Raw genomic sequence first — 26,037 nt, forward strand, 5'->3', positions numbered from 1 at the left:
TCTGTCTATTTTAATAGAATACCTCTAGATTACCAATTTCAGGCAAATTGGGTAAAAACAACGGATTCTCGAAGCCCAAGAAGTAAAATCGGGAGATTGGTCGATATTTTTTTTTGCTGGGAAAAACACGACTAAACTGTACAATAACTAAAAAGAATTTTTGTCTTCTATGAGTCTGTTTTTTCGAAAAATGTTTATAAAATCAACAACAAAAATTAAAAAAAAAAAAAAAAACAAACAAAAAAACAAGTATATACGGCAGTAAGTTCGGCCAGGCCGAAGCTTATGTACCCTCCACCATGGATTGCGTAGAAACTTCTACTGAAGACTGTCATCCACAATCGAAATCTTGCGTTGAGGTAACTCTTGCCGATGGCAAGGTATCTTAAAACTTCCTAACACCGTAATATATACCACATAGTCCATACGTGGTATATATTAAACTAAAAAGGCCGATTAAATACGTATATAATTAAGTTTAAAGTTTCTATAGAAATAAAATTTTGACAACATTTTCTATAGAAGTAAAATTTGGAAAAAAATTTCTATGGAAATAAAATTTGGAAAAAATTTTCTATAGAAATAAAATTTTGACAAAATTTTCTATAGAAATAAAATTTTGATAAAATTTTCTATAGAAATAACATTTTGACAATGTTTTCTATAGAAATAAAATTTTGGTAGATTATTTTTGGCTCGAGTGGCAACCATGATTATGAACCGAAATGGACCAATTTTTGTGTGATTGGGGATCGCCTATATATAACTATAGACCGATACGGACTAATTTTGGCATGATTATTAGCGGCCTTATACTAACACCACGTTGCAAATTTCAACCGGATCGGATGAATTTTGCTCCTCCAAGAGGCTCCGGAGATCAAATCTGGGGAACGGTTTATATGAGGAACGGTTTCCTAGAGGCTCCGCAAGCCAAATCGGGGGATCGGTTTATATGGGGGCTATATGTAATTATGGACCGATATGGACCAATTTCGGCATGGTTGTTAGAGACCATATACTAACACCATGTACCAAATTTCAGCCGGATCGGATGAAATTTGCTTTTCTTAGAGCAATCGCAACCAAATTTGGGGGTCCTTTTATATGGGGGCTATACGTAAAAGTGGACCGATATGGCCCATTTGCAATACCACCCGACCTACATCAATAACAACTACTTGTGCCAAGTTTCAAGTCGATAGCTTGTTTCGTTCGGAAGTTAGCGTGATTTCAACAGACGGACGGACGGACATGATCAGATCGACTCAGAATTTCACCACGACCAAGAATATATATACTTCATGGGGTCTTAGAGCAATATTTCGATCGGTTATAAACGGAATGACAAAGTTGATATACCCCCATCCTATAGTGGAGGGTATAAAAATGATTCAAAGTCACTGCTTGGTACGAATAGAGTTAATTTGATTTTTTTTTTCAATTTCAATTAATACGTTAATTGCAATAATTAATACTTTAATTAAAAACGTAAACATTATCAATCATTTTTATACCCTTCACCACTACTGTGGTACAGGGTATAATAAGTTTGTGCATTTGTATGTAACGCCAAGAAATAGTGGTCATAGACCCATTTAGTATACCGATCGGCTTAGAGTTAAATTCTGAGTCGATTTAGCGATGTCCGTCTGTCTGTCTGTCCGTCCGTCCGTCCGTCTGTATATGTAATTTTGTGCAGATCGCAATTTAAGTCCGATCGTCCTCAAATTTGGCATAGGACCGTTTCTTGGGACAGAGACAATCGCTATTGGTTTTGGAAGAAATCGGTTCAGATTTAGATATAGCTGCCATATATATTTATCCCCGATGTGGTCATAGTTAGCGTGTTTATCAACCGATTTTCATGAAATATCGTACATCCAAATATTTTATGAATCTCGCAAATCTTGCAAAATATCAGCCAAATCGGTTCAGATTTAGATAAAGCTTCCATATATATCTTTCGTCCGATTTAGACTCATATGACCACAGAGGCCAAAGTTTACTACCGATCTTCGTGAAATTTTGCACAGAGGGTAGAATTGACATTCTACCAATGCTTGGTAAATTTGATTGAAATCGGTTCAAATTTAGATATAGCTCCCATATATATCTTTCGTCCGATTTGAACTTATATGGCCAGAGTTTTGCCGTGATTTGCTTCAAATTTTGCACAAGGGGTACGTTTAATAGTATCGTTAAGTGTGTCAAATTTTGTTAAAATCGGTTCAGATTTAGATATAGCTCACATATATATCTTTCGCCCGATTTGGACTTATATGATCACAAAAGCCAGAGTTTTGCCCTGACTTACTTCAAATTTTGCACAAGCGGTACTTTTAACGATACTATTGTATGTGCCAAATATGGTCAAAATCGATTCAGATTTAGATATAGCTCCCATATATATATTTCGTCCGATTTGGACTTATATGGCCTCAAAATCCAGGGTTTTGCCGTAATTTGCTTCAAATTTCGCACAAGGACTACGTTTAGTAGTATAGGTAATTGTGGCAAATTTGGTTGAAATCGGTTCAGATTTAGATATGGCTCCCATATATATCTCCCGTCCGATTTGCACTCATATGACCAGGGGGGGGGGCAAAGTTATACTCCCATTTACGTGAAATTTCGCATAGATAGCAGAATTATTATTCTAACTATGCATATCAAATTTAGTCAAATTGGTTCAGATTGTATATAGCTCCCATATATACGTACACCAGAGTTGGGGAAATATGGTAGACTGTTTCATATTTTAGACCCATTTGCAATGGGATTTTCCTCCAATTGACTGGATAGTTTCCTCAGAGAATACAAATATGGCCAAAATTCTCACACTTAACACTAAATTCTGTGATGATTTAACCATATCTTAGCCATATCCTACACACTGCAATGCCAAAATTTCCACAGAACGGATGAGTTTTAAATAAGGGTTCAAGTCGCCCGACTAGACCAAATAATATATCACAACCCACACTTGACCACATATCTTGGCGAGATCTAACCAATATCCACTGCTGAGTAGCAAAAATTGTAAATATTACTCTAATTATCCTATATCTCGAATACATATATATCGCCTTAAAAATCATAAATCTCTTTTGTACAATTGCATTAAAATTTCTCTCGTTTCATATTCCCATATTTTTTACTAACATTGTGTTTTATCCCAGGGCGTTAGCCGATTTAAATTTTAATTCTAGAGTTTTTAGAAGTACAAAAAATTGTTTCCATTAAAAGTATTTGTATCTGGAAATGCAAACTTTTATATAGCTCCCAGCAAATTTTAAGTAGTTGAGATGGTAACACAAATGTTTGTCTACATAGTGGTGAAGGGTATAATATAATCGGCTCCGCCCGACTTTAGACTTTACTTACTTGTTTTAACTGAATTTATTTTGAAAGTTGATTGATAAGATAATTTGTTAATTGATTAAAATACATTGTGGTGATATTTTTCTATTTCAATGCCTTGAATTGTTACTGTTTTGATTTCTATTTGTTTATTTTAACTCATTTCATTCTATAATTTCCCTAATTACAATACTTCTGGTAATTATCAAGAGCGACAAGATTTTTGTATTGTATTTTCCGTAATATTTGTTTTTCTTATTTTCTTGCTTGCAATCAAAAAATTAAAAACTTTTCCCTACCAATGCCACCCAATCATTTAAAACTTTCTTGTTGACCATAACTTTTGGTCGTTGTAACTTTCGAACGATATTGGCAATCAGTGGCGCAATAGTTTCGCTTATGTCAACAACGTCCTTTGCTGTTGATGACAATGTACAAACAAACGGTGACAAAATTGCAACCATTAATCTGTCATTTGAGACATCCTCTCACCGCTTCCTTGGGTTCATTCATTTGCCGCTAATACATTGCAAATATCTTGAAAACTTACCTTTCGTTTTGACCTTGCCATCCGTTGATCTCGGGAATTTTCCGCTTCACCTGGTGGTCTTTTACCCCAAACGGCTAAGGCTATGCGAGTGTAGGTAAAAATCAGCACTGACAATGGCACTATGAATTGCAGTGTCAAGAGTGCCCATGTATAGTAATAGTTTTGTTCAGCTGTGGGCCATTCCTCTTTACAAATGTATCTGAAATTTGGGAAATGTTTAAAAGTAAGTTATAATAAGTGATAAGATAAGCATAAGAACGTTTTTTTTTTCAAATAAAGGGCAATATCATCTCTTATTATATCCCAAATTAAAAAATTGGGTTCGAATACCCTAACCATTATGTGGTATAGGCTCTAACGGTCTTGGACTAAAGCCGTTCAAGTTCTAAAAAATTCAAGAGCTCACCGATGCACAATAAAGTTAGATTGGAAAGAGACAATGAGTTGCTTCTTGTTACCGAAATTGTTTTTTTCCAATTTGTGAACAATCATAATGATCGTGTTTTCTTGCCAAGGAGGTTAGATGAAAATGTACATCTTCGATTGGCCAACAAAATTCAAGCGCCTCCGACCGTAATGATGTGGGCCACCGTAACGGCCGATAAAAATGACGGCTTCGAAGCCATCAATAAACCATATCGAGCGTCACACATTTGTCTCAAATAGCTTTTTATACCCTGCGCCACACTGTGGAACAGGGTATTATAAGTTAGTGCATATGTTTGTAACACCCACAAGGAGACGTGATAGACACATGGTGTCTTTGGCAATAATGCTCAGGGTGGGTCCCAGAGTCGATATAACCATGTCCGTCTGTCCGTCTGTCCGTCCGTCCGTCCGTCTGTCTGTGAACACATTTTTGTGATCAAAGTCTAGGTCGCAATTTAAGTCCAATCGCCTTCAAATTTGGCACATGTTCCTAATTTGGGTCACAATAGAACCCTATTGATTTTGGAAGAAATCGGTTCAGATTTAGATATAGCTCCCATATATATCTTTCGCCCGATATGCACTAATATGGACCCATCAGCCAGAGTTTTATACCGATTTGCTTGAAATTTTGTACAAACATAACACTTAGTCGTAAAGCCAAGTGTGCAAAATTTGATTGAAATCATTTCAGATTTAGATATAGCTCCCATATATATCTTACGCCCGATATGGACTTATATGGCCCTTTTGCGAAGTTTCCTTAAAATTGCTTCAGATTTAAATGTTTCGCATATATTTTTACTAAAATTGTGTTCCACCCTAGTGCATTAGCCAACTTAAATTTTGAGTCTATAGATTTTGTAGAAGTCTATCAAATTCTGTCCAGATCGAGTGATATTTAAATTTATGTATTTGGGACAAACCTTTATATATAGCCCTCAACACATTTGACGGATGTGATATGGTATCGAAAATTTAGATCTACAAAGTGGTGCAGGGTATCGTATAGTCGGCCCCGCCCGACTTTAGACGTTCCTTACTTGTTTTTTTAATAATTCTGTAAATATTGAACGGATAAAGATAATAACCGGGTTGTTTTTTTAGCACTGGATACCCTAAGCCCTGCAGGACAAGAAGAAAACAGAGTACTCGTTTAACCAGGACATCTCCAAAAATATGCAACGCTGTCATTAGCTGTTTAAAAGCAATGACAGAAAATAAGTGAAATTTTGCAAATAGTAACAAATATTTGCTGATGCGATTATTTATGACATTGTACCACTTTGAAATTCTTGTTTTTTGATAAATTAGTCACAATAAATTCCTATTGTGAATCGAAGAAACGTCACTTTATTAAAATACAATCTGGCAACATCGGCGCGACTTGCACTGATATGATGTTCTGGATAGCCCATACAAATGTTGCATCCAGTGCTTAAAGAAAACAGCCCTAACATAACAATCTACTCAAAAACGGATATTCCAAGATCAAAATATTGACCCCACTTTGCCAAAATTTAGCAAAACAAATCAATTCTGGGGCCCATATCTGGCGAACGGTAAAAGATAATTGCCAACACACGCGATCTTTTTTGTAGAGCTTTATAAGTTATATCCAAAGAAAAAATCTTCTAAATCGGTTCAAAGCGGAGTTGATAGCTAAAACAAAATTTCGTACCCCCGAGGTGACCAACTTTCTACGTCTACAGGTCAGATCGTGGACCCACCAGGGACCCACATATTTGCAAACTTAGAGGAAAACAACTCAGATATGTTGATAACTTCATCCGTTCAAAAGTTGCAGAATTATTTAGAAAAAAAAAAACAATTTGGAACCAATGTGCGGCGGCAACATGGTCAAGATGTCAAGCCGGGGGTTCAGTTTACATGGGGGTATATCGAAATGTGGAGCGAGATAGAACTTGAGCAAACAAGAATATGTTCAAAATTTCAGCATGTTGGCTTCATTATTAAAGGTTGTAGCTTGATTACAACGTATAGACAGCCATTGTTAGGTCGTTCTATAATATATAATAACATACACTGAAAAAAATATTGTCGTGAGTTCAAAGATTTCATGTCTTTAAAATACGAATGCAAATTTTGCTTAGCATAGAAGACGCATTTCTCTAGTATAAAGTTTTTTTCCTTGACCAAAGGTCGATAAACTTTTCAATGAAGTCGTATTGTCCTTATAATTAAATGATTTGATTTAAAAATGGATATCATAACATGAAAGAAAAAATGTTTAGGCTAAGGTCAACTTGACTTTAATAATTTTAAAAAAAAAACTTTAAATTTAATGAAATTGTCTTTAAATTTGTTGTCTTTTTGCATCTTGACTACAAAGCAAAAAATCGTTCAAATATAGGACATGTTTTTCAACACTTTATTTTAAAGACGTTTTTTACTTGAAACACAGCATAATTTCTACTAGAAGTCGAGTCTTAATTTGGAAAATAAAGTCGTCGCTAACTTGTTTTTAAAGGACTTTGATAGCATATGAAGAAAAAAAGCTGAAAAAGCGAAAAATTAAAATTTGCTTCCTAGAAGCAAGTACACAAAACCCGATTTTAAAAGAGAATTGTGTCTTAAAAGTATCCTTACTTGTATTCTCCGCTTCTTTGGCTCGGAATCAATACCAAATTTTTTAAAGTAAAGACAAAATCTTTGGAACCGGGTATGCTTTTTGTTCAGTGTATATAAAGAATCTAACATATGTATATATATACTTCATGTTGTCGGAAATCGATGTTTTGATGTGTTACAAACGGAATGGCAAACTTATTATACCACCATGCATATACTGACAAAAATATTGCCGTGAGGACAAAGATTTCATGATATGAATGCGAATTTTGCTTAAAAAAGCAGACACATTTCTCTGATCTAAATTTTTTTTCTTTGTCCAAAAGTCGATAAAGTTTTCAATGAAATCGTTTTTTCCTTATAGTTAAGTGATTCGACTTAAAATTGGGTATCCTAACATGAAAGACATTTTTGTTTGAATTAGGTCAACTTGGCTTAAAAAAATTCTTCAAAATTAATGAAACAGTCTTTAAATTTGTTGATTTTTTGTATCTTGACTACATAGCAAAAGAGCATTTAAAAGTAGGAGATATTTTTCAACACTTTATTTGAAAGATTTTTTTTATACCCTCCATCATAGGATGGGGGTATATTAACTTTGTCATTCCGTTTGTAACACATCGAAATACTGCTCTAAGACCCCATAAAGTATATATATTCTGGGTCGTGGTGAAATTCTGAGTCGATCTAAGCATGCCCGTCCGTCCGTCCGTCCGTCTGTTGAAATCACGCTAACTTCCGAACGAAACAAGCTATCGACTTGAAACTTGGCACAAGTAGTTGTTATCGATGTAGGTCGGATGGTATTGAAAATGGGCCATATCGGTCCCCTTTTACGTATAGCCCCCATATAAAGGGACCCTCAGATTTGGCTTGTGGAGCCTCTAACAGAAGCATATTTCATCCGATCCGGCTGAAATTCGGTACATGGTGTTGGTATATGGTCTCTAACAACCATGCAAAAATTGGTACACATCGGTAAAGGGAAAGCAAATTTCATCCGATCCGGCTGAAATTTGGTACATGGTGTTGGTATATGGTCTCTAACAACCATGCAAAAATTGGTTCACATCGGTCCATAATTATATATAGCCCCCATATAAACCGATCCCCAGATTTTGCTTGAGGAGCCTCAAAGAGAAGCAAGTTTCATCCGATCCGGCTGAAATTTGGTACATGATGTTGGTATATGGTCTCTAACAATCATGCAAAAATTGGTCCACATCGGTCCATAATCTCCAGATTTGGCTTGCGAAGCCTCAAAGAGGAGCAAATTGCATCCGATCCGGATGAAATTTGGTACATGGTATTGGTATATGGTCTCTAACAACCGTGCAAAAATTGATCCACATCGGTCCATAATTATATATAGCGCACATATAAACCGATCCCCAGATTTTGCTTGAGGAGCCTCAAAGAGAAGCAAGTTTCATCCGATCCGGCTGAAATTTGGTACATGATGTTGGTATATGGTCTCTAACAACCATGCAAAAATTCGTCCATATCGGTCCATAATTATATTAACCCCCATATAAACCCATGCCCAGATTTGGCTTGTGGAGCCTCTAAGAGAAGCATATTTCATCCGATCCGGCTGAAATTTGGTACATGGTGTTGGTATATGGTCTCTAACAATCATGCAAAAATTGGTCCACATCGGTCCATAATTATATATAGCCCCATATAAACCGATCCCCAGATTTTGCTTGAGGAGCCTCAAAGAGAAGCAAGTTTCATCCGATCCGGCTGAAATTTGGTACATGATGTTGGTATATGGTCTCTAACAATCATGCAAAAATTGGTCCACATCGGTCCATAATCTCTAGATTTGGCTTGCGAAGCCTCAAAGAGGAGCAAATTGCATCCGATCCGGCTGAAATTTGATACATGGTATTGGTATATGGTCTCTAACAACCGTGCAAAAATTGATCCACATCGGTCCATAATTATGTATAGCGCACATATAAACCGATCCCCAGATTTTTATTGCGGACCCTCAAAGAGAAGCAAATTTCATCCGATCCGCCTGAAATTTGGTACATGATATTGGTATATGGTCTCTAACAACCATGCAAAAATTGGTCCACATCGGTTCATAATTATATGTAGCCCCATATAAACCGATCTCCAGATTTGGCTTGTAATTTGGAACATGGTGTTAGTATATGATCTTTAAAAACCGTGCCAGAATTGGTCCATATCGGTCCATAATTATATATAGCCCCCATATAAAACATTCTCCAGATTTGACTTCCGGAGCCTCTTGCAGGAGCAAAATTCATCCGATCCGGTTCAAATTAGGCACGTGGTGTTAGTATATGGTCGCTAACAACCATACCCAAATTGGTCCAATCACACAAAAATTGGTCCATATCGGTTCATAATCATGGTTGCCACTAGAGCCAAAAATAATCTACCAACATTTTATTTCTATAGAAATTTTATTTCTATAGAAAATTTTGTCAAAATTGTATTTCAAATTTTATTCAGTTCATAATCATGGTTGCCACTCGAGCCAAAAAAATTCTACCAAGATTTTATTTCTATAGAAAATTTTGTCAAAAGTTTATTTCTATTGAAAATTTTGTTAAAATTTTATTTCTGTAGAAATTTTTGTCAAAATTTTCTTTCTATTGAAAATTTTGTCAAAAATTTTATTTCTACAGAAAATTGTGTGAAAATCTTATTTCTATAGAAAATTTTGTTAAAATTTTATTTCTGTAGAAAATTTTGTCAAAATTTTATGTCTACTTTGTCAAACTGAATTATATACGTATTGGATCGATCTTTTTTGATTTAATATATACCACGTATGGACTTACATACAATTTAGAAGATGGTGTTAGGAGGTTTTAAGATACCTTGCCATCGGCAAGCGTTACCGCAACTTAAGTAATTCGATTGTGGATGGCAGTGTTTAGATGAAGTTTCTACGCAATCCATGATGGAGGGTACATAAGCTTCGGCCTGGCCGAACTTACGGCCGTATATACTTGTTTTTGCGTGAAACATAGCATAATTTCTACTCGTAGTCGAGTCTGAATTTGGAATTTTATGTTCTTGTTAACACGTTTTTAAATGACTTTGATAGCGCCTGAAGAAAACAGTAAAAACGAATAAATAAAACTTCCTTTCCTAGAATCAAGTACACAAACATACATTTAAAAGAGAATTGTGTCTTAAATTTGTCATTGCTTCAATTCTCCGCTTCTTCGGCTCGGAATCAATACCAAAATCATTAGAGAAAAAAGAAAACCGGGCATAGGATACAGATCACATTAATCGAATTTTCATTATCTTTTCCCAGTATATTTATAAAGGTATTCACGTACAAACAAATGCCAGTTTAAAAATCCAAATTATAACTGATACTTCAAAGTAACAAATGTTTTCTTGATTCCAAAAAAACTTTAAACCAAAGATTAAACACCTTAAAATAAGTCCTAGCCTATATTTGAAGCGTTTTTATCTAAAATCTAAAGATTCAATATTGCATTTAGATTTCTTTAGCTTAAAACAATTTTTGTTCAAATTTGATAAAAAAAATTAAACAATGATTATAAACTTTAATTTAATTACTTTAAAGAAATTTGACCTTAATATTGTGTAAATTGCGCATGCTAAAAATTAGGTTCATAATTTTTAATACAACGTAATAATTTTTTCCGTGTGTGGACTGATCGCATAATATGTACCGATTATTGAACTCAATAGATGATTTTATTAAAATTTGTCCTATTCCAAAATTTCTTGCTATATCGTCCTTAAATGAAATCATCAAGGATACCTCCATGTAACGTTTCGAGAGCAATCAAACAAAGTGAACAACGATGGCGATGCAAAAAATCTTTGAATTGAATATGATTTCCCATTTATCCTTGCCATGCATTTGTCATATACTTCAATGTACAACCTTACCTGTCACATTGTTCATACCAGTCACCTGGTTGAACCAGCTTCGAGACTATGGGAATGGGTAATGCCGTTGCCAAGGCTATGATCCATATGCCAACTATTATGAATTTTGCATATCTGTAAAGACAGAAAAAACAACAACAATTTACAGAACATTGTAATAAATTAAATAAAATATGTGCATGTGTGATAAGTGTGTAATAAAATTTCGTAAGATTTCATGAGATTTGACTTCCGTTTTAGTAATAAAGAAAAATAAATTTAGTTGATAACATAAAAGAAGTGGTAGTTATATGAAAGTATTATAATATTTTAATAAAAAAAATTTAAATGATTCTAACATAGCAGCTTTGAAGCTTTGCTTCCACCGGTACGAGTAAGTACCATGAGAAATGCTCCTCTTCGCAGTCGAACATAAAAAACTTCAATAAATTAGTTCAAAGATCTTTGAGTTTTAGGAAGAAAATAAACTAAACAAGTATATACGGCCGTAAGTTTGGCCAGGCCGAAGCTTATGTACCCTCCATTATGGATTGCGTAGAAACTTCATCTAAACACTGCCATCCACAATCGAATTACTTAAGTTGCGGTAACGCTTGCCGATGGCAAGGTATCTTAAAACTCCTAACACCATCTTCTAAATTGTATGTAAGTCCATACTTGGTATATATTAAATCAAAAAAGATCGATCCAATACGTATATAATTCAGTTTGACAAAGTTGACATAAAATTTTGACAAAATGTTCTAGAGAAATAAAATTTTAACAAAATTTTCTATAGAAATAAGATTTTCACACAATTTTCTGTAGAAATAAAAATTTTGACAAAATTTTCTATAGAAAGAAAATGTTGACAAAAATTTCTACAGAAATAAAATTTTAACAAAATGTTCAATAGAAATAAACTTTTGACAAAATTTTCTGTAGAAATAAAATCTTGGTAGATTATTTTTGGCTCGAGTGGCAACCATGATTATTAAACCGAATAAAATTTGAACAAACTTTTCTATAGAAATAAAATGTTGACAAAATTTTCTATAGAAATAAAATTTTGACAATGATGAAAATTTTATTATGAACCGAATAAAATTTTAACAAAATTTTCTCTAGAAATAAAATTTTGACAAAATTTTATATAGAAATAAAATTTTGACAAAATTTTCTATAGAAATAAAATTTTATTTCTATAGAAATAAAATGTTGGTAGATTATTTTTGATTCCAGTGGCAACCATGATTATGAACCGATATGGACCAATTTTTGTATGATTGGACCAATTTGGGTATGATTGTTAGCGACCGTATACTAACACCACGTGCCTAATTTGAACCGGATCGGATGAATTTTGCTCCTCCAAGAGGCTCCGGAGGTCAAATCTGGAGAAGGTTTTATATGGGGACTATATATAATTATGGACCGATATGGACCAATTCCGGCACGGTTGTTAAAGATCATATACTAACACCATGTTCCAAATTAAAACCGGATTGGATGAAATTTGCTTCTCTTGGAGACTTCGCAAGCCAAATCTGGGGATCGGTTTATATGGGGCTATATATAATTATGAACCGATGTGGACCAATTTTTGCATGGTTGTTAGAGACCATATACCAATATCATGCACCAAATTTCAGGCGGATCGGATGAAATTTGCTTCGCTTTGAGGGTCCGCAATCAAAATCTGGGGATCGGTTTATATGTGCGCTATATATACCAATACCATGTACCAAATTTCAGCCGGATCTGATGCAATTTGCTCCTCTTTGAGGCTTCGCAAGCCAAATCTGGAGATCGGTTTGTATGGGGTCTATATATAATTATGAACCGATGTGGACCAATTTTTGCATGATTGTTAGAGACCATATACCAACATCATGTACCAAATTTCAGCCGGATCGGATGAAACTTGCTTCTCTTTGAGGCTCCTCGAGCCAAATCTGGGGATCGGTTTATATGGGGGCTATATCTAATTATGGACCGATGTGGACCAATTTTTGCATGATTGTTAGAGACCATATACCAACACTATGTACCAAATTTCAGCCGGATCGGATGAAATATGTTTCTCTTAGAGGCTCCACAAGCAAAATCTGGGCATGGGTTTATATCAGGGCTATATATAATTAAGGACAGATATGGACCAATTTTTGCATGGTTGTTAGAGACCATATACCAACAGCATGTACCAAATTTCCACAATCGAACTACTTAAGTTGCGGTAACGCTTGCCGATGGCAAGGTATCTTAAAACTCCTAACACGGTTGTTAGAGACCATATACCAATACCATGTACCAAATTTCAGCCGGATCGGATGCAATTTGCTCCTCTTTGAGGCTTCGCAAGCCAAATCTGGAGATCGGTTTGTATGGGGTCTATATATAATTATGAACCGATGTGGACCAATTTTTGCATGATTGTTAGAGACCATATACCAACATCATGTACCAAATTTCAGCCGGATCGGATGAAACTTGCTTCTCTTTGAGGCTCCTCAAGCCAAATCTGGGGATCGGTTTATATGGGGGCTATATCTAATTATGGACCGATGTGGACCAATTTTTGCATGATTGTTAGAGACCATATACCAACACCATGTACCAAATTTCAGCCGGATCGGATGAAATATGTTTCTCTTAGAGGCTCCACAAGCAAAATCTGGGCATGGGTTTATATCAGGGCTATATATAATTAAGGACAGATATGGACCAATTTTTGCATGGTTGTTAGAGACCATATACCAACAGCATGTACCAAATTTCAGCCGGATCGGATGAAATTTGCTTCCCTTTTAGGCTCCGCAAGCCAAATCTGGGGATCGGTTTATATGCGGGCTATATATAATTATGGACCGATGTGGACCAAATTTTGCACGGTTGTTAAAGACCATATACCAACACCATGTACCAAATTTCAGCCGGATCGGATGAAATATGCTTCTGTTAGAGGCTCCACAAGCCAAATCTGAGGGTCCCTTTATATGGGGGCTATACGTAAAAGTGGACCGATATGGCCCATTTTCAATATCATCCGACCTACATCGATATCAACTACTTGTGCCAAGTTTCAAGTCGATAGCTTGTTTCGTTCGGAAGTTAGCGTGATTTCAACAGACGGACGGACGGACATGCTTAGATCGACTCAGAATTTCACCACGACCCAGAATATATATACTTTATGGGGTCTTAGAGCAGTATTTCGATGTGTTACAAACGGAATGACAAAGTTAATATACCCCCATCCTATGATGGAGGGTTTAAAAAGGTTTAATCTCAGTTCAGGATGATCCAATTAATTTTTGATCCAATTAACTTTTAATTGAAATTTCTTCAATTATTTAAAAAATTAACGGTACCAATTAAAACAAGTATATATGGCCGTAAGTTCGGCCAGGCCGAATCTTATGTACCCTCCACCATGGATTGCGAAGAAACTTCTACGAAAGACTGTCATCCATAATCGAATTACTTGGGTTGTGGTATCTTAAATCGTTTTCTAAATTGTGAGTTAGTCCATACGTGGTATATATTAGACCAAAAAGGTATGTGTAGGTAAGTCTACAAATAATTACGAATCGATATCAACTTTTGCATGGTACGTAGAGAGCCAGATTTGAAATATGGTGGTCGCTTATGTAGGGGCTATACACAATTATGAACTCCATATGGACCAATTTTTGGGTGATGGGGTATCGATTTATCTGAGGGATATATATAACTATAGACCGATATGTACCTAGTTAGGCATGGTTGTTAACGGCCATATACTAGCACAATGTACCAAATTTCAACTGACTAGGATGAAATTTGCTCCTCCAAGAGGTTCCAAAACCAAATCTCGGGATCGGTTTATATGGGGGCTATATATGATTATGGACTAATATGGACCACTTTTGGAGTGGTTATTAAATATCATATAGTAAAACCACGTACCAAATTCCAATTAGATGGGATGAATTTCGCTTCTCCAAAAGGCACCGGGGGTCAAATCTGGGGATCGGTTTATATGGGGGCTATATATAATTATGGACTGATATGAACCAATTCATGCATGGTTGTTGGATACCATATACTAATATCACGTACCAAATTTCAACCGAATCGGATGAATTTTGCTCTTCCAAGGGGCTCCGGAGGTCAAATATGGGGATCGGTTTATGTGGGGCCTATATATAATTATTGACCGATTTCGACCAATTTTTGCATGGGTGTTTGATGCTATATATTAACACCACGTATCAAATTTCAACTGAATCAGATGAATTTTATTCTTCCCAGAGGCTCCGGAAGTCAAATCTGGTGATCGGTTTATATGGGGGCTATATATAATTATGGACCGATGTGGACCAATTTTTGCATGGTCATTAGAGACAATATACTAACACTACGTATCAAATTTCAGCTGCATCGGATGAAATTTGCTTCTCTTAGAGGCTCCGCAAGCCAAATCGGGGGATCGGTTTATATGGAGGCTATATATACTTATAGACCGATGTGGACCAATTTTTGCATAGTTGTTATAGACCATATACTAACACCATGTACCAAATTTCAGCCGGATCGGATGAAATTTTCTTCTCTTAGAGGCTCCGCAAGCCAAATCTGGGGATCGGTTTATATGGGGGCTGTATATAATTATGGACCGATGTGGACCAATTTTTGCATGGTTATTAGAGACCATATACTTACACTATATACCAAATTTCATCCGGATCGGATAAAATTTGCTTCTCTTAGAGCAATCGCAAGCCAAATTTGGGGGTCCGTTTATATGGGGGCTCTACGTAAAAGTGGACCGAAAGTGGTCCATTTGCAATACCGTCCGACCTACATCAATAACAACTACTTATGCCAAGTTTTAAGTCGATAGCTTGTTTCGTTCGGAAGTAAGCGTGATTTCAATAGACGGACGGACGGACATGCTCAGATCGACTCAGAATTTCACCACGACCTAGAATATATATACTTTATGGGGTCTTAGAGCAATATTTCGATGTGTTACAAACGGAATGACAAAATTAATATGCCCCCATGCTATGGTGGAGAATATGGGAGGTTATGAAATTAATATTGCGTTCATGATTATTCGACATATGGTCCGGGCATTAGCGTAGCTAGACAATTTTCCTAGGGGGGGCTATAGCTCACCTAGCTAAAACTTTATAGACTGAACTTATAGGTTCAACTAATGTTTTATTTCATAAAATTTAATAAAAAGTAGACATCAAAATAACTCGACAATCAATTTATAATAAAGCAAATAAAAGTACCCTACGGGAAATTGGTGCAAATTGCCACTGACGGACCTATCACAGAACTGGTAGCTGTGCTCCAGTTAGTTGCAATTTTGACATTTAGTGAAATAAAATTATCAGAATAACCTTTTGTTCGACATATTTCAAAAAAAAATTGTTTTTCATTTCGGGTTCGATTAGGAGCCCAAATTGAAAGAGATTTCTAAGAGTTTGTCCGAGACTGGTTCCTGAGGACCTGTATATGGGTTGATCCTGCTAAATTGTCCCAGGACGTGTCCTTTGGGATGAGTCCAAGACGCGTCCTAAAATGTAAGTTTACTCCGTCAATGAAAAACCCATGTTAAAGTGGACGTTCCCTTTTATACGTTTTGATCAGAACTGGGACTGGTCCATACACACCAGGGACTAGTCCTGTACCAGTTCTGTGGTTGATCCATTTCCCGTAGGGTAGATCCACACTTTTCCCAGCAAAAAATTGGGAGTTGTTCTAAAGGCACAACTTTAAAAGCACTTCCAAAAATGTCCTCACAAATAAGTTAACTATTTTAACTACACAGGAAGTTTTTTTACTTCATTATACCCTTCACCACTACTGTTGTACAGGGTATAATAAGTTTGTGCATTTGTATGTAACGCCAAGAAGGAAAAGTCTGAGACCCATCGTTTAGTATACCGATCGTCTTAGAATTAAATTCTGAGGGTCCTGTTTCGGCTCAGAGACGATCCCTATTGATCTTGGAAAAATCGGTTCAGATTTAGATATAGCTGCCATATATATTTTTCACCGATCTGGTCATAATTGGCGTGTATATCAACCGATCTTCCTCAAATTCCGTACATTCGAATATTTTAAGAGTCTCGAAAAAGTTGCAAAATATCAGCCAAATCGGTTCAGATTTAGATATAGCTCCCATATATAGCTTTCGCCCGATATACACTCATTTGCCCACAGAGGCCAATTTTTTGCTCCGATTTAGATGAAATTTTGCACAGGGAGTAGAATTAGCATTATAGCTATGCGTGTCAAATTTGGTTGAAATCGGTTCAGATTTAGATATAGCTCCCATATATAGCTTTCGCCCGATTTACACTCAAATGACCACAGAGGCCAACTTTTTGCTCCGAATTAGTTGAAGTTTTGCACAGGAAGTAGAATTAGCATTGAAGCTATGCGTGCCAAATTTGGTTGAAATCGGTTCAGATTTAGATATAGCTCCCATATATATGTTTTTCTGATTTCGACAAAAATGGTCAAAATACCAATATTTTCCTTGTTAAATCGCCACTGCTTAGTCGAAAAGTTATAAACATGACTCTAATTTTCCTAAACTTCTAACACATATATATCGAGCTATAAATCATAAATAAACTTTTGCAAAGTTTCCTTAAAATTGCTTCAGATTTAAATGTTTCCCATATTTTTTTACAAAAATTCTTTCTTCCTTTCTTTCTTCACCCTAGTGCATTAGCCAACTTAAATTTTGAGTCTATAGATTTTATAAAAGTCTATCAAATTATGTCCAAATCGAGTGATATTTAAATGTATATATTTGGGACAGACCTTTATATGTAGCACCCAACACATTTGACGGATGTGATATGGTATCGAAAATTTAGGTCTACAAAGTGGTGCAGGGTATAATATAGTCGGTCCCGCCCGACTTTAGACTTTCCTTACTTGTTTTTTTTTTTTATATTTTAATGCGTAATTTTTTGTTTTCTTTTTTCAAATAGTTTAAAAAAAGAGTAAGAATAAATAAAATGGTACAATTTATTCAAATTTTATCACAAAAATGCTAAATCCACTGTAGAAAAATCGATAATATTTTAAAAAACGTTTCAAACAAGCGTTAGAATGCATTAAAAATCATAAAAAAGTATAAAAATTATTTATTTGGGAAAATATCACAAAATTTTTAATTCACATTCAAAACACTGAATTCAGATCACACCTTAAGAAGTGATGCAAATTCATTGCAACGGTTGTTGAAACGGTGGACATTCGTTCTATGACAAGTTCATATTACATTCATCGCTTCTCCGCCAATTTTGTACCACTTCCACACCCAAAAAGAACATTTTCACTTCTTTTTCGGCGACGCTTTTTTGCAGCATTATTAAGATATTAATTTATGAAATAATAGTTTTAATATCAATTACTATTTTTTATTCAACTAAATCATAAGTTCAACCACAGCTTTATTTCATAAATATCAGACTTCTACCACAACCCAAGTAATTCGATTGTGCATGAAAGTCTTTAGTGAAACTTTGTGCGTTGTACGAGTATATACTTGTTTAATTTTTATAAAAATGTAAAATCGTAAATAGGTTTTGAAATTCTGGGGGGGGCTAAAATTTTTCTGGGGGGTCTAAGCTTCCTCCCCAGAGGCCTTCCTACGCTTATGGGTCCGGGAGGTTTTTCAAAACAGAATGTTTTCCGATTTGGATGGAAGGCAGAGGGTGATGCCTAAATAGTTACTTATTTGCACGGGAGAGGAAGCTTATTTTTACCAGATTAAATTAAAAGACTTAAATTTGCATATCACGCAATATAGAGTGTATCTCATTTTTCCGGTATATGTTCGGGAAAAGCATCTTCCCAGTGCCCGACATTTTAAAAATGTTGTTATCCCATGTAAAAATTAGGGGATCTAATTAGATATGATCAGATCCCAAAATTGGCCACTTTAGATTTAAGCAGATTTACCTAGATATGATAAGAAAGAATTAGATATAAAAATATATAATTCCACATATTACAAGATCTAATTTTTTTTTTTTATATGATCTGATACTAATTCCATAGTAATTTCGGATCTACTCATATCTAATTGTATCAAAATGAGAGATCTACATTTTTTACTCGGGATGCTAAATGTTTAAAGATTTTTTACATATTTATATTCTATGATTCGTTTGGCAAGAGAAATAGTGTTTTCTTCCCAGTGCCCGACATTTTAAAAATTTTGTTATCCCGTGTAAAAATTGGGGGATCTAATTAGATATGATCAGATCTCAAAATTGGCCACTTTAGATTTAAGCAGATTTACATAGATATGATAAGAAAGAATTAGATATAATATGTAATTCCACATATTACAAGATCTAACATCAGATCCAACTATATACGAGGATATATATAATCATATCTGAGACATTAGATCTAGGCCAATATTGAGTTCTAATCAGATCTAATTCCATAGTAATTAGATATGATTAGATCTTACCATTTTTCGGATCTACTCATATTTAATTGTATCAAAATGAGAGATCTACAATTTTTACACGGGATGCTAAATTTTTCAAGATTTTTTACATATTTATATTCTATGATTCGCTTGGCAAGAGAAATAGTGTTTTCATGTATCTGAAATAGGATACTTAATTTTCCGGTATTTTGAGGAGACGGATACTCTACCATTAACTAACCACGCTTGATATTCACAGGAAATGTGGAGGATGGGCCAGGATTTTTAAATCCATAACAACATAAAGAATAACGAATAACTAATAATTAATTACATATCTCATTTGTGTCAATAGCTTAAATTTTGTTAATTTGGTATATGGTACCATATGTTTAGATCAGACGACCTTAGATTTTTCATACTTGGTTGAGATATCATTTATATTCTCATGATAGCTTCCATTGAGCAGAAATTCTCCAAAGAGAATAAGATTGCTGATTTCTATAATGGTTCAAAACTTCCGCCGGATACATTCTATGAAAATGAAAATCATTTTGCATGCCAAAGGAAATGCTCTCCTTTAATTCCTAATTGTTGTGTTCTAATGAGAAAAACGTGTAATTCATCAGCAAACTAAAAAACAAGCTAGGTAATTAGCAACGAATCATAAACGGAATGGCAATAAGAGAGAGAGAATTGTTGTCAAATACTTTTCACACAGCGTAGAGCTTTGACGAATTTTCGGTTCAAGGATATCATCACCACCATCTGTTTAAGGTTAATGTTGGACTAATTTGTTTGCATAGTAAATTGATATGAACGCAATGAGCACCACCAAAGTCACACCCAGACACACAAGCAACCACAGAAGATGGACTACTTGAGAGGATTGTATGCAAGGATCGTTGTGTGTGTGTGGGTTTGTGTGCTTTGGTGTTAGGAACACCAGCACTAATGTCCAGCATTCAGTCGAGTCACAATGAAGGTGAAGGACATTGTGGGTGTAAAATAGCAAAAGAGGATTTACTTTGTCATTTGATATTTGATAGTATTTGTGCTGCCTACATAATATCCTGAGAAGGACACGAACTCACGCAGAAACGCCACATATCAGCCAACATTCAACAACTTGCTCACGTCCAAGTCATGTCAAGGGGCTCGAAAGGACACAAAGCACTATGCTTTATCGCGAGCCAATTTATTGGGAAGCAGCAAATGCAGGGGTGCGGAAGTGGAAATACTCTGGAGTTGGCCTACAAAATCATAGAGAAGATAAACAAGAGGTTTGTTTTTCGGGTGACGGACATCCTCAATTTCAAATAAATATTCTCAAGTATTTACGGATCACTTAACGCTTCACTTGTTTCATTTACCAATGGTATGGAGTTGCTCCTCGAGAAGCCAAGATATATGAATTTAATAGTGATGGAGAACAGTGGTCCAAAAATTTTAAAATTTTATAAAATCGTATAATTTCTGCTACATTGTTGGTATTACAGGAAAAGGTGCTAAGAACTAAAAAACCTCGTGGATGTGAGAAAGATGTGAGGGAAAATGCAATTAGCAAGAAAACAATGTTTTTTTTTTGAGTTTGTCTTTATGAAATTGTTTTTACATCCTGAAAAAGAATAAACGTTTATCACAAAAAGTATACACTTTTCTTCCAAATACACTTCCTTACAGCGAAAAGCAAATGAGAAACGAACTTTGTTTGTCTAAAATTTCGTTTGCGAGGAAAGAATTATTTTTTTGCGTGTAACAACCCCTTTTACATTTTCAATATCTACAAATATAAAAAATCATAAACCAATTTTTTCACAAAAGGTTAGCGTCACTGAATATTACCTGACAATTGAAGACGATTTAAGGGGTTGTTATTCTTCTGGTATTTTCTCACTAATTTAAAACAAGTATATACGGCCGTAAGTTCGACCAGGCCGCATCTTATGTACCCTCCACCATGGATTGCGTAGAAACTTCTACGAAAGACTGTCTTCCACAATCGAATTACTTGGGTTGTGGTATCTTAAAACTTCTTAACATCGTTTTCTAAATTGTGAGTTGGTACATACGTGGTAGAGAGCCAGAATTGAAATATGGGGGTCGCTTATATGGGGGCTATATACAATTATGAACTTGATATGGACCAATTTTTGTGTGATTGGGGATCGATTTATCTGAGGGCTATATATAACTATAGACCGATATGGACATGGTTGTTAACGGCCATATACTAGCACAATGTACCAAATTTCAACTGACTCGGATGAAATTTGCTCCTCCAAGAGGCTCCAAAACCAAATCTCGGGATCGGTTTATATGGGGCCTATATATGATTATGGACTGATATGGACAACTTTTGGCAAGTCTGTTAAATATCATATACTACCACCACGTACCAAATTTCAACCAGATCGGATGAATTTTGCTTCTCCAAAAGGCACCGGAGGTCAAATCTGAGGATCGGTTTATATGAGGGCTATATATAATTATGGACTGATATTAACCAATTCCTGCATGGTTGTTGGATACCATATACTAACATCACGTACCAAATTTCAACCGAATCGGATGAATTTTGATCTTCCAAGGGGCTCCGGAGGTCAAATCGGGGGATCGGTTTATATGGGGGCTGTATATAATTATTGACCGATGTGGACCAATTTTTGCATAGTTGTTAGAGACCATATACTTACACCATGTACAAAATTTCAGCCGGATCGGATGAAATTTGCTTCTCTTTGAGGCTCCGCAAACCAAATCGGGGGATCGGTTTATATGGGGACTGTATATAATTATTGACCAATGTGGACCAATTTTTGCATAGTTGTTAGAGACCATATACTACACCATGTACAAAATTTCAGCTGGATCGGATGAAATTTGCTTCTATTAGAGGCTCCGCAAGCCAAATCTGGGGATCGGTTTATATGGGGGCTATATATAATTATGGTCCGAAGTGGACCAATTTTTGCATGGTTGTCGGAGACCATATACCAACAACATGCACCAAATTTTAGCCGGATCTGATGAAATTTGCTTCTCTTTGAGGCTCCGCAAGCCAAGTCTGGGGATCGGTGGGGAAGGTTATATCTTCAAACCTTATTTTAATAAGACTACCCAAATTCATGGGTTTATTAATTCTGTAGGGGTGGTTTATGGTATTATATGGTTGGCCGCCCGATTATCTTCTTTACTCAATTGTTTAATAATGGACTCAATTTTTGAGGAATAAATAAAAGTATAGTTCCAATAGCTACACGGACGAAAAAGACTGTTTTTCATATGTTTGGGTGTAAAAGTTATATGTTTGGAAATCAAAATTTTTAACACAATATTTTTGAGTGCAAGCATATAATGTTCAATAACTAGCATAACATGTTTGGGACATATATGTTAATATCTTACAACATATTATGTTTGGAACATAAAATGCTAGTAAATATAAAATTCTTGGATGCAAACATATATTAATTTACAAATAGCCTATAAACATATATGTGTTTAGAAAGAGAGACCTACAGAGTATGCTGCAAGTAAAAGAATGAAAGTAACCAATATAGAATATTTCATTAAAAAAATTTTCTACCAGTGTATGCCCTAAGGTGAAACATAATATGTTTGAACAATACAATATTTTGTTTGGATTAATCCTGAAAATATATATGATTGAAGCAAAATGTGTTTGGGGCATATATTACAGAAGCCATTTTTGTTTTTTTTTTTTTTTTTTGAGGGTGTACCGATTTCAGTGCGACATTACCAAGTCCCTTTGTCCGTCTGTCTATTGCACTCTCTCTCTCTCTCTCTCTCTACAGCCTTCAATAATGAATCTATCGTGCAGAAAAATCGTATTTTCTCTGCGGACAGCTCAAGTTCGAAATTATGTGTTATATCGTCCAGGTTTTGATGTAGCCCCCATATAAAACAACCCCCCGATTTGGGACCTTGAGCATATGGAAACCGCAATTTTTTACGATTTATCTGAAATTTGAAATGTAAAGATATTATTCGTCCCTAAACAAATGTACCGAATATGATGTAGGTTAGGTTAGGTGGCAGCCCGATGTATCAGGCTCACTTAGACTATTCAGTCCATTGTGATACCATATTGGTGAACTTCGCTCTTATCACTGAGTGCTGCACGACTCCATGTTAAGCTCAATGACAAGGAACCTCCTTTTTATAGCCGAGTCCGAACGGCGTTCCACATTGCAGTGAAATCACTTAGAGAAGCTTTGAAGCACTCAGAAATGTCACCAGCATTACTGAGGTGGGATAATCCACCGCTGAAAAACTTGTTGGTGTTCGTTCGAAGCAAGAATCGAACCTACGACCTTGTGTATGCAAGGCGGGCATGGCAACCATTGCACTACGGTGGCTATATGTGTATATCGATTCATGGTTTTGCATAGCACACATAAAAATTCGGCACAGCCGTATTTATGGCCGTATATATTTGTTTTATTGATAAACTATAACAAAATGTTAAGTTTAATATCAATGTGATTATGATTTTCGTCCGGTGAGATTGCGTATTTCGACCACTGTGTGATGTCGTGGAGAGGAGGGTGAACGGAAATAGAGTGCAGAAGTGTTGATTAATACATCAACGAAAAATATTTCTGTTATTTCTGTGTGCGTAAATATTTGGATCGCTTAAAGGACAAACATTTCAAATAATTTTACGCTTCACTTGAGTGTCCACAATTTATCTTCGTTCCATGGGTGAACATTTTTGAGAAAGAATAGCGTCAATCGATTGCGGAAGTAGCAAAAGTTTGAACTTATAACAAATTAAAGTTCAAAGAGATATCAATTACACACACAGAAAACAAATTGCTTGGAAAAAGGTTGTGGTAATAAACTGTTTGGTGTGCCAATTGTTGTAAGACACTTTATGTGTTTAAATCTATAGTTATATTTAAAGACATTATGCGATAATTGCACCAAATATTCACTAATGATTAAAAAAATACATATTTTATATACCTATATATTTTGGAGGGCATGTACTGACATTACGTACCAACCTTTAAGCGAATTATATTGCTCCTCCTAGAAACTCCGTAAAGCAAATATGGGGATTGGTTCGCATGGGGGCTATATATAATTATGGGGGATTTAGGGATTGTGCTTCGTTTTCAAGTGGGTCCTATTCTAGCTCTCTCTGATTTGACAATGGTGGCAACAATAGCACGATTTTGCAATGATGAAAGTGGGCGGCCTTCATACGGGTCTTCCTGCCATCGACAGATTCCATAGTAGCAGGCTTTCGGCTGAAGTTTTAGACTTGCTTCTACGAAGTAAGTGGCTGGCTTTGGCCTGGTTTTAATTTGTTCTTAGGACTTCACATTTTCGCCATCAGTTAGGGGTGATTTTCACACTGTCTTTTAAATCGAAAGTGAAAATAATCCTAAAGTAGGTTTTCTTCCTATTTCATATTTCAGTTACATTGCGATGAAGGCCAGTTGAATAGGGTTCATATTAATTATGAATTAATTACACTAGGTCACAAATAACAAAATTTTCTCTGTTATTTGTTTCTAGCATACTTTTCCCCATTGATTTTGACCTACTAAACACGAAAATGATTTTTAAAAAATTTTCTGTCGATTGGTTTTCGAGATACAAAGTTTTGAACTTTTTTTTTTAATTTTTGGAGGTACACTTACAATTTTGAGCATATCTTTCGTCTTCTTTGATCTATTTGATCCTACTACTACTCAAATTAAAGAAAATTGAGCCGTCTACAACTCATTCTCAGAAAATTTTCAAATCGGGTAAGTAGTTTGGATGTTGGCGGCTTAAAAACTAAAACAAGGCGTTTTTTAGGTAAAAATGTGGCAGAAAAAAACTATATAAAAATTCATATAAAATATAAAACACGATGCTAACAGCAATTTTGGTTTCTTCGCGTATAGCTGAAATTTTTACAAAGAAAATAAGCCCTTACTTAACAAAATCTGTAGCGGTATAATTTTTTTGGCAAAAGACCGAAAAGACCAACTCATGTGTTTGGCATGTGTTTTATATTTTATATGAATTTTTATATGGTTTTTTTCTGCCACATTTTTACTTAAAAAATGCCGTTTTTTTATTTTTAAACCGCCAACATCCAAACTACTTACCTGATTTGAAAATTTTCTGAGAATGAGTTGTAGGCGGCTCAATTTTTTTTAATTTGAGTAGTAGTAGGATCAAATAGGTCAAAGAAGACGGAAGATATGCTCAAAATTGTAAGTGTACCTTCAAAAATTAAAAAAAAAAGTTCAAACATTTGTATCTCGAAAACCAATCGACAGAAAATTTTTAAAACTCATTTTCGTGTTTAGTAGGTCAAAATCAATGAGAAAAATTATGCTTGAACCAATTCATAAAACGACTGTTGGCTAGTGTTATGAAGTGCCGCCCCTAATTTTGTGGCCTGTTTCATTTGGGGTTTGTGCATAATTTTCATTGCTCCTACACCCTCAAAAAAAAAATCGCTTCTGTAACATATACCCCAAACACATTTTGCTTCAATCATATATATTTTCAGGATTGGTCCAAACAAAATATTGTTTGTATTGTTCAAACATATTATGTTTCACTTTAGGGCATACACTGGTAGTAAAAAATTGTAATTAAATTTTCATTGGGTGGATATATTTTTAAGGCTCCAATTGGTTATTTCCATTATTTTACTTGCAGCCTACTCTCTAGGTCTCTCTTTCTAAACACACATATGTTTATAGGCTGTTTC

The 26,037-nt window shown here is 35.3% G+C and overlaps 1 protein-coding gene across 1 annotated transcript in view; it reads right to left on the bottom strand.

Moving 5' to 3' along the window:
• The window catches only part of LOC142231380 (RYamide receptor-like), a 49,209-nt gene that overhangs the window by 20,325 nt on the left and 2,847 nt on the right, over positions 1 to 26,037 (bottom strand). Inside the window, exons 2-3 of the mRNA XM_075301994.1 lie at positions 10,853 to 10,966; positions 3,914 to 4,112 (exon numbers count right to left, since the gene is read on the bottom strand). Of these exons, the coding sequence (XP_075158109.1) occupies positions 3,914 to 4,112; positions 10,853 to 10,966 (313 nt within the window). The remainder of the gene's footprint in view (positions 1 to 3,913; positions 4,113 to 10,852; positions 10,967 to 26,037) is intronic.

The sequence above is a fragment of the Haematobia irritans genome, chromosome 1, assembly GCF_050003625.1.
Source record: "Haematobia irritans isolate KBUSLIRL chromosome 1, ASM5000362v1, whole genome shotgun sequence".
Lineage (NCBI taxonomy): Eukaryota > Metazoa > Arthropoda > Insecta > Diptera > Muscidae > Haematobia > Haematobia irritans.